Raw genomic sequence first — 10242 nt, 5'->3', positions numbered from 1 at the left:
GAGGTTTGCATCCCTCAATGGAAATCAATATAGGCAAGGGCACTATGGGGCCCACCATGATGTATGAGTTTTATCCGCATTGTTCTTTTTTTTTTTTTTTTTTTCAGATCATTTTAGGATATGAGCTCAAAAATAAGATAAATCTAAGGCTTAAGTAGACCACACCACATGAAGAAGTGGTGACAATGACTTCCACCATTAAAACCTTCCTAGGACCACCATGATCTTTATTTGCCCCCAAGAAATATTTGATGGTGGGCATTCAATCCCCAATGTATGATCCACTTGGGCCTTGATCTACCTCATTTTTTGTCTCTTATCCTACAATGATCCAGAAAAATAGAATGGTGTAGATAAAACCCATACATCACGGTGGCACCATAGAACCTGCCTGGTCCGATTTGGTGGAGGCTTGCAGGACATAATAATAGGTTCAGAGAAGAGGCTCTGTGAGGCCCAACATAATGTATGGGTTTTATCCTCGTTGTACATCCATTTTGTCATGTCATTTTTAGAGTATGAGCCCAAAAATAAGGCAGACCTAAGGCTTAAGTGGACCATATAGCGGGGATTGAACACCCACCCTTAAAAACTTCTTGAGAGCTATAAAAGTTCCGGATGAAGCTGATATTTGTGTTTTACCTTCATCCAGGTCTATATGATTTTATGAACCAGTTGGATGGTAAATAAACATCACGGTGGCCCCTAAGAAGGTTTCAACCGTGGGTGTCATTATCACTGCTGCTTAGCGTGGTGTGGTCCACTTGAGTTTTGGATCAGCATCATTTTTGGCCTCATAACCTTAAATGATTTAGAAAAATGGATGAACGGCATAGATATAACTCATAGATTACACGGTGGCCCACAGAGCTCCTCTCTGGATAGGTTATGGCAGAGGTGGGAAAGGACGTGATCAGCTTCTGGTCCACCGGCTCATTGTCAACCCTACATTTCCTCTCCTCGAGTCTTTTAGATAAGTTGCACCTACTCTAACGAAGCATCATTTAACTCCACCATACACTTCCTCGTTAATAGATTTTCTAAACAAGAGACATATTTATTTATGCATCGTTTATTTTATCAGGTTTGCCAAGTCCACACGCATAAGGGAGCCCTGCCCATTCACACGCAGGCACACCCGACAAAATGTAACACACGTGTGAAATCTCATCTTTCCATCAGGTGGGCTACAATGTAAAGATCTCCTGGCCATTCCACACCTAGGTTGGGTGCCACACAAAACAAATGTACGGCTAGATTTTATTTTATTTTTTTGGGTTCTAAGCCTCGGTTCTTTTGTACGTTGAGGCCCACCTGAGGAGAGAAACAAACCAGATCTTTGAAGCAGCAGGTACGATTACTTCAACCAGATGGAAAGCTCATACACGTCACATGTATTCCATATTGGCACGTAAGGACAGGCAAGGCTCCCCACGCATGTCTTTTATAGTTTGATAAAGTCAAGTAGTAGAAATTAATAGAAAATGCTTTATGTTAGGATCATTGCAATCCCACCTTAAGTAATGAGACTGTGTCAATATGTGGACCGTCATTTTCTCACTTTAATTAATGACATTTGGTTTTTAACTAAGATTAAAAAGAGGCTAATCAAAACTATATATAAACACACCCTTCAATACACCATGCATCCATATAATCGAGGAACCATTGGCTCCATTGATCGGATTGTAGTAGTCGCCATGTCTGTTTACCGCTCGCTCTTCTTGGTGGCCTTCGTTGTGGTCGTGGCTACTGCATTCCACGCAAGCGCACAACTGGACCCTGGATTCTACGACAAGGTGTGCCCGCAGGCATTGCCGACTATCAAAGCAGTTGTCGAGCAGGCGGTCGCACGCGAAAAGCGCATGGGCGCATCGTTACTCCGTCTGCACTTCCATGACTGCTTCGCCACTGTAAGATTGAACCATGCATGGCCCAAATTATATACTGGAAGCACCCACATCACATTGTTCTGAGTAGGGCTGTGGTCATATCGTTTTTTTACTCAGCAGCTCGAACTGAGTCATTTAGTACTGAGTTGAGCCACCACTCGGTCGAGTCAGGGTATGAGTCGTCTGAGTTGGGCTAGGTCAGGGCTATTTGCACTATTGACTTGTGGGGTCGAGCCAGACAGTCCAAGTTGACTCAGACAAGTTGTCAATCCAAAGCTGCCGATGGGCCAGCCCTAGCGAGGGTGGGTTTGGACCCAGATCGTGAACTGGTCAGCTGAGCCTGTCTGACTTACACATAGTACTTATAAATTTCTTGGTTTAGACAAAATAACCAAACTATCCTTCCTTTGAGGCGTTGGACATTGTTGGTCCTTGGTGATTTTGATTGTGGAGAGGTGTCATCACACACTTATATCTAATAATCTTTGTTGGTTATCAAGATCTCATACGTGTGGGACATGGCCCACGAGTATAAGATCGAGGCCATTCTTTTCTGGACCTACCATGAATATGCCATACTTCAGATTCCAGAAATTTTACTGGTCAGATGATTGGAAAAAAATTGGAAATAGACAGTCATATAAAAAGACCAACCAACGCTGGGATTATTGTTATACTCTATAAGAAGGATTTTATTGCTGTGATTTTTTGTTAATTATATGTGGTTTGGATGTAGGGATGTGATGGGTCCCTTCTCTTAGATGACACTCCGACGTTCACCGGCGAGAAGACAGCATTGCCGAACTTAAACTCCGTTAGGGGATTCGATGTCATCGACCAAATCAAGGCTGCTGTGGACTCGGCCTGCTATGGGAGCGTTGTATCATGTGCCGATATCTTGGCCATCACAGCTCGTGACTCTGTCGTTGCGGTGAGTCGCTCAATCAACCATGCGGCCTGCCCGGCTTCGATCAATTATTTTTGCTAATTTTCGTTTATAAGCATAGATTATTAGCTAGGGTGAAAGGCACCCATAAATTTTCTCAGAAAAATGAGTTGTATGGGACACATGGACAGTCAATCATCCATCTGGACCATCCATTTAGATCAACCTACTCAGCCAAAATCTTAGTTATTGAATGATCCTAACCATCCAATCGATGCTTGCAAAATGATAGCTAGATAAGTTATAACAAGCAAGCTCCTATAATAAAATGATGGCTAGATAAGTGACTCAGCTCGAAATCCAGTCGAATTGAGTTGACTCATCCGTGTTTTGAGTCGACTCACTGAGTTTTAGAACTCTGGTATCAAGATCACTGCCCCCACATCTAAGTCGTATCTTACATGTATAAATATACATTTTTTTCCTCTACTAAGATAGTATTTGCCCATAATCATCCTGCAGCTGGGAGGCCAACCTTACATTGTACCGTTGGGCCGAAGAGACTCGAGAACCGCCAGCAAGGAAGCAGCAAACACCCGCATCCCAGCGCCGTTCTCCAACTTCTCGGCGCTCCTCTCCAGCTTCCAATCACAAGGGCTGACACTCGAGGATCTTGTCATCCTATCTGGGGCCCACACGATCGGCCTGGCCCGGTGCACGAATTTCCGCAGCCACATCTACAATGACACCGATATCGACCCCGCCTTCGCCGACTCATTGAAAACCGAGTGCCCGGTGACCGGAGACGGCAACAACACCGCGCCGTTGGATGCTACGACAACCGTGTTCGACACTGTATACTACAGTGGGCTGTTGTATAAGAAGGGGTTGCTACATTCCGATCAAGAGCTTTTCAAGGGTGATGGGAGTGCAAGTGATGGCCTGGTGAGTTACTACAGTGCTAACCCAACTGCATTTTGGGCTGACTTTGGTGTGTCCATAGTCAAAATGGGAAAATTGAACCCCCTTACTGGGTCTGATGGAGAGATTCGTTTAAACTGTAGGAGGGTGAATTAATGCCATTCATCAAGTGGGCCACTATTGTACTTTGGTTTGTTTGCTATTTGATGCACTTTTTTTTTTTGGTAAACTATGTGTTGGGATGTGTGCATTTATTTGTTGAAATGCATACTTTATTTTAAATAAATTATATATATTTTCTGCGTTAATATTTTATTTATTGCTCACTTTTATTGTGTATACATGGTCGGCCCGACCCAACCCGCCCGACTTTCAGCCCTGTGATTAAGGAACTATGGAAGTCTATTTGTTCTTAGAGAATGATTTTATTTGGGTGCGGGATGAATGGTCTGGTACATTGGGTTGCACTGAACACTTAAGTGCAGCCTAGTTCTTTTCGAGACGTGAAGAGTCCAATAAATGATCTGCACCGTCCATTAGCTTCACACCTTCTGTACATGTCATTTTTGTATTGGAGGATACTGCCCTATAATTAAAATGGATGGTTTAGATAATTTCCAACAAAAGAAGCTCTGGCCATAATGTGAACTGTATTCAGTAGGGCCCACCTTAGACAGATAGTCTATCTCTCAAAAGAATTTATCATGGTCAGACTACATGACTATCCCATCCATGGCTTGGAAACCGATGGCCGTAAGAAAGAAGACCAGCGTTTGATTCTTAGGATCCTCCGATTAATGGGTCATGATTAAGAGTGGGTTTTGACCAAATGGACGGTCCAGATCACTTATTCCACTTAGAATACGTGGGATGTTGAGCATTCCCCTTTCACAATGTGACAATCCTTGGGGGTGCGGTCAGCCGGCTTGGGCTTGGGCTTAGCATGTATGGCTTAATAATTTTTCTGTACGGACTTGGGCTCAGCCCAACTTCATATGTAACATGTGGTCTATCCTACAAATATGATATTGATGCATGTTTCTTACATGTTGACCACTGGTTTCATTTTACTAAATGTATTTTACCATGTACATCTGTGGGCCCACTTGATCAACGGATGGATGAAGAAATTTCATTTGTGATATAGGAAATTGATCAATTTTTGGGCCTTTCCAGGTTGTGTAGGAGCCCGCCAAATTTTTTCGGTCTCGGATTTGGGCCCGCTATGCTAGGCCCGTACTAGGCTCCGGCCATCGGTCTTGGGCCTTGTAGTGTCAGTCCATGCCACGACGAGCCTGGCATTGCCCATTTCCCTCCAAAAGCTTTGGACACCAATGGAGAAAGTTTTTACGGGCCTAAAAATATGGCCCAGCACCATCCATGAGCCTAAATTGAAACCCAAGACCCCAACAGTGAGATTGCCTGAATTCGATCAGTCCATCTCATTGCGGGATGATCCTGACCGTCCAATGGTGAACTGGGCTGGGGATTCCTATGATCTCAGCCTATGGAGCCCTCATAGAGATGCATATGGCTGATCATGACCTAACAAAAGCCTGATGTATGGGAAACGATTGCCATAACTACAGTGTTTCACAATGTAAAAGAAAAAAAAATTGCAGATCGCAAAATCAATGAGAAAAAACACAATCAAAGACATGTGGGAGTATATGTATGAAAACACATATATCATTATTAGGTCACACATGGGTTTTCACAGTAGGCCTCTTTTGAGGTGGCCCAACTCTTACCTAATCACACCTTAATAAATTATTTTCTTTGTAGAGTCCATAAAACTGCATCAAACCACATCAAAAAAAAAAAAAAAAGAGTTAGAAACCAGATGGGGAGAGGCCTAGAGCTAGAGGTGGCGTTGATTGGGCTTGGAATTGAATCAGGCCCAATATTTGATCTTGAGAGCGCCTATTCTAGGCTCAGGACTGGCCCAGCTCCAACCCTACTTAACTGTTGGTTTTCCTACAATTGGCCCTGATTTCACCATTGGATCCGGTGAGAGGACTGATATTCCCCATCTTAACTATGGCATTGGTGAAATCTGCGAAGAATGTCATCGAACTAGTGCAGTATGTCTTGACTTGATAATCAGTAGACCCGCCATTGAAAAGTTCTTGGTCTGAATGGAGGAGACCCTTGTTGATGATCAAGTTCCTATATATAGTAACTGACATCGAAAAATGTCGGAGACGTCATGTCGAGTGGCGAGAGGTTGTCATCGCTGCCTGTGGTTGGACACTTTGACTGCAATGATGTAGCAAAAGCTGAATCGATGTTGGTGTCGTTGTAGATTCGGGTCTGGAAAGTGGCACAACTTGCTTGGCCTATGGTGTGGGCTCCTGATGAACATATCCCCGAAAACAGTGAGGATAGTTTGGTTATTGAAGACATTATATGGGCCTAACTGGGCTTTCCAGGGCCCACCCAAATGTTTAGGATCTGTTTAGGCAGTGGCCTTTGGTTCCATTGAGGAATACTTGGCTCTTCTTTTCTTTTCTTTTTTTCTTTTTTTACAAGTGGGCCCACAGTTGAGTGATCAAATCCATTGGTCTGTTGGGTCCAATGGTGGACGAACCATGTTCCACAATATCCCACGCTGGAAGAAAAATCCTGGGCCTTTTCAGTTGAATTTTGACCGTTGGTGCATTACTCTTTTTAACCTTCCATTTTGGAGGTGAATACTTCAAAGATTAAGGTGGTCCAATGGAAGAGATTGTCATGGAATAATCAGATCAATCGTCAAGACCATTGATCAATGGGCCCCACTTGTAGAAACAGAAACTGGAGTATACTGTGCTCATTCAGATGAGAGGATTGTTTAAACCTGACATGAGACTTTTAGTTTCAACCATCTATCCACAGGCCATCGTGGGTCCTAATTCCAAATGTCCAACGGTTCGAACCATATGCACTGGGCCGATCAAATGAACGGCTCTGATCACCAACAATGGGACCCATGAAGAGTCTAGGCCGCACAAAATGCAATTTGGGTGTACTAATGACGAGATTAGTGGGTTAAACGTACCAGAAAGGGTCACCATTTCCTTGGCATTGAGGCCCTTTTTTGAGAAGGCAGATATAAGGTTAAGCTTAAAGTGGAACCAGGGATATCACTATTGGCAGCACTTAAACTCGCTGTGGTCGAATCTCTTCTCCCTAACTGCACCGTCCATGATGGCCCACCCAGCTGAAAATTCAAAATCAATGCAAATATAAATGGTAATGATGATGATTGTCCAATCGATCAATATAATTTTTTGGCTGATAATTTGGGCGTTCTTGATTACGTACATGTGTGTCAATGATGGGTTCGAGGACAAGTCCTTGTGTAAAAGCTTATTCTATAAGTGCTGCATGTTGGTCCACTTACATTCAAACGTGGATAAAGATCTCATCGCCATAAAAGTAGCACGCCCCCAAAAATCGGCAAATCCAATCCATCAAGTTGACCATTCACAGGTTTTTAAAATTCACATGGTGGCCCACTTGATGGATTCGTGATGCAGGGAAGGACGTGATGTCGAGCACCATCTTCCTCAAGGGGATAACTGTCCGTATCCACGGAACTTCTCTGGACTCCTCATATAGACTTCTCAAATGCACGAAAAAGAAAGTAACAAAATAGAAAATAAATTCTTTAAAATTCGAAATTAATTGATGATTGAAATAAACGAGTTCACAACCCTTTAAATAGGGATACTAAGCAATGAGAGAAATTTCAAAATCATACTATAACTAAAACTCTTAGAATTCGCAAGTTACTATAAATAGTAAACTTACTATTTATAAATGGTGGTGATGTCTACTAGTGCGCAAGGTTTTCCGACAAAAATAGTAAGTATCCTATTTGGCTTCACCAAGCTCTTCTCTTAATTATTCTAAGCTCTTTTCATGTTGAGCGAACTCCTAAAGCCCAACGGATGAAGAGTTATAATGAAACTAAAACTTACTAATTATAGTAAAAACAGAATTAAAATAGGAAAACGACCGTCGATCCGGTGATATTTTGCAAATCCGGCTTGCACATTGGGTGGATAAAGTACCTTGTTCTACCTCAAAATAATATATTTTGCGATAACTCATTCTGGATTGTGAGATACACCCGATCTAAGGTCCGACAGTCCGGATCACTTCTGTTATCAACCGGGCCTTTTCTAATCCATCTTGGCCATGAAGCTGTCTGTGAGCCACTATACATCAATCAGCCTGCTTCTGGCGGTCCAAATTTCATGATGTAGCAACCATTCAAGACAAGTTAGATGTCATGCACACTTTAGTGGGCCCCTCGCACACATAGCGCTTATAGAATAAGCTTGTTTTACAAGGGACTTGTATTTAATCTCCTCGCAGTTTTCACACCACATCTGTCTAGGTTTATGTAATTTGAACATGAAAAAGAAAGGAAACGATAACAAATGAGTAATTATGGCTTTGTGAAAATTAGTTCTCTTTACCGCAACAACCGAATCACGAGCAGCAACCGCTACGATGTCTGCACAAGACACAACGTTTGGACACACGCTCTCAACTTGGGATTTGATGGTGTCGATCACTTCATAACCTCTCGAGGAGCCGGCATTGGGAGTCGCATTCTTTTCGCCAGCGAAACTGGAAGTATCGTCTAATAGAATTGAAGCGTCGCAACCCTGTCATAAAATCAAATAACACATAATCATCATAATCTTCACCATCACAATAATTTTATCAAAATTCACCAAACGAAGCTCTTTTTTGTAGCAATGGAAGGAGGAAAAAGAAAGCTCGTTGTAGTAATAAGAATATTACTTCATTTTAAAAAATAAAAAAATAAATAAATAAGATCTACCCAGAAAAATTAGGGTTAGGTTGCTTTTCTCTGTCCCTTCTCTTTTGTTCATAGTATTTGAAAATAAATTAAGAAAAAATGACAGTCTAAGAACTATTAAATAAAAGAATCCATTCATTCTAACATTTTCCTTCAAGCCAGTGCATATGTATTATAAATGCTCAGCTTGAATATTATAAAAAACATTCAAACTTGGGATATTACAGAAATATTCAGACAGCAAGTTGGTCTTTAGTGGAGAGATTTGGAGTAGAGATGATGTCAGTGTGCAACATGTGTCGAATAAAGTGACAGCCAACCTAAATATGCTTGGTATATAAGTAATATTAATATCGACTTGATAATCACCAAAAAAAAAAAGTAGAACTAGAGAAGTCTCAGGAAAACCAAGCTCATAAAGAAGAGCCCCAATCAAATGAATCACTTTTCATATACCCTGATAGATACTCTCTCTCTCTCTCTCTCTCTCTCTCTCTCTCTCTCTCTCTCTCTCTCTCTCTCTCTCAAGTGAAAAAAGTCATGTTACCAACATGAGCTGTAGCATGCATGCACACAAGTGTGCTATCAAACATTTAAAATCCAACCAAAGGTGCTCATGGACTACCCACATCGCGTGCACGTGTGACTAATGATGGTGAATCGTGCATGCGCACCACACATGCGCTATGCTTCGTGCATAGGAGAACAAGTGTGGTTGGCCTATCTGCATGCGCTCCTCATCTTTGCCCACGGTTCTAGTCATATCTTAGCCACGCAATACAAGGACATGATATTGTATGGTTGGATTTTACTCATGACTTACATTAACAAAGCAATCATGGAAATGCAAGCGAAGCAACGACGCCCCCATGCGCTTCTCTTTGGCCACTGCGGCCTTGACAGCAGTTTGGATGGTGGAGAGAGCTTTAGGGCATGAGGATGCATAGAAAGTTGCTGATAAGTCAGCAGAACCAAATAGAAAGAAGCAGAATAGCGTGAAGAAGAAGAGGTTTTGAGAGAAGGCAAAGCTAGAAGAGATGAAGCCATTGCTTGTCAAAGAAACAAAGGAGAAGAAAAGCAAAGAGCTAAGGATGAATGGGTAAGTGTTCAAGGACCTGTATTTATAGCATGTTTTAGAGGTGCCAAGGTCAGTGCTGATGGGGCCGTTAACATGATGATTCCTTCCATTGATTCTCCATGCGTATTGAATGATCATGTTCAACGAATATTTCATCCATTTGCCCCCCACCCCCCAAATCCTTGAGGCTTTTATTGGGTCGGTAAAACATCATGTGTCCCATGAGATCAATGGTTTGGATCTTCGAATCGTGGGTCCTGCTTAATCATATGCTTGGTGGAGAATTGCCTAATGGGTGGTGAAGGTCTAAGGTCAAAGGAGGAAAAACATAAAGTGGGAGCAGGGCTACACGGTCTTCTCTTGCGGGCACCTTTTCTGCTTTCTCTAAACTGGGAAAAACAAATGGCCCCAACTTTACGTGACATTATCAGAAATGCTACTGATCATGGAAGATAAGGATATGATCGCATTCCTCGCGCGTGTGGAATCCCTGTCAAGAACACGTGTGAGATCTAGCTAATTTCCATCAGCTACACCGTTCACTTTCGTAATCTGCTGGACCTAATGGGTACCAGACCTGCAGGTACCTAACCGACTCAGGCCGGGTTTGATGGCTGTATTAGCCAGAGCTTATCTTGGCTTTACA

General features: G+C 42.4%; 1 protein-coding gene and 1 pseudogene across 1 annotated transcript; one reads left to right on the top strand and one right to left on the bottom strand.

Moving 5' to 3' along the window:
* Positions 1 to 1666: 1666 nt before the first annotated feature.
* Positions 1667 to 3906, top strand: LOC131254100 (peroxidase RIP1-like). Its single transcript, XM_058255115.1, has 3 exons — positions 1667 to 1913; positions 2629 to 2823; positions 3301 to 3906. The coding sequence occupies exons 1-3, from the start codon at positions 1701 to 1703 to the stop codon at positions 3853 to 3855; spliced, it is 963 nt and encodes a 320-aa protein (XP_058111098.1). The 5' UTR covers positions 1667 to 1700; the 3' UTR covers positions 3856 to 3906.
* A 1754-nt stretch (positions 3907 to 5660) lies between these two features.
* On the bottom strand, positions 5661 to 9546 carry LOC131254099 (cationic peroxidase 1-like; annotated as a pseudogene).
* Between the last annotated feature and the right edge of the window lie 696 nt (positions 9547 to 10242).

The sequence above is a fragment of the Magnolia sinica genome, chromosome 8 (assembly GCF_029962835.1).
Source record: "Magnolia sinica isolate HGM2019 chromosome 8, MsV1, whole genome shotgun sequence".
NCBI classification, from domain to species: Eukaryota; Viridiplantae; Streptophyta; class Magnoliopsida; order Magnoliales; family Magnoliaceae; genus Magnolia; species Magnolia sinica.
This window is presented reverse-complemented; position numbering and strand designations above follow the sequence as displayed.

Bases quoted from the DNA above. Each gene is read 5' to 3' on its own strand.
- LOC131254100 (XM_058255115.1), top strand. From the start codon at position 1,701: ATGTCTGTTTACCGCTCGCTCTTCTTGGTGGCCTTCGTTGTGGTCGTG. The intron at 1,914-2,628 runs GTAAGATTGAAC...GTTTGGATGTAG, and splicing joins TCCATGACTGCTTCGCCACT to GGATGTGATGGGTCCCTTCT. The intron at 2,824-3,300 runs GTGAGTCGCTCA...ATCATCCTGCAG, and splicing joins CTCGTGACTCTGTCGTTGCG to CTGGGAGGCCAACCTTACAT.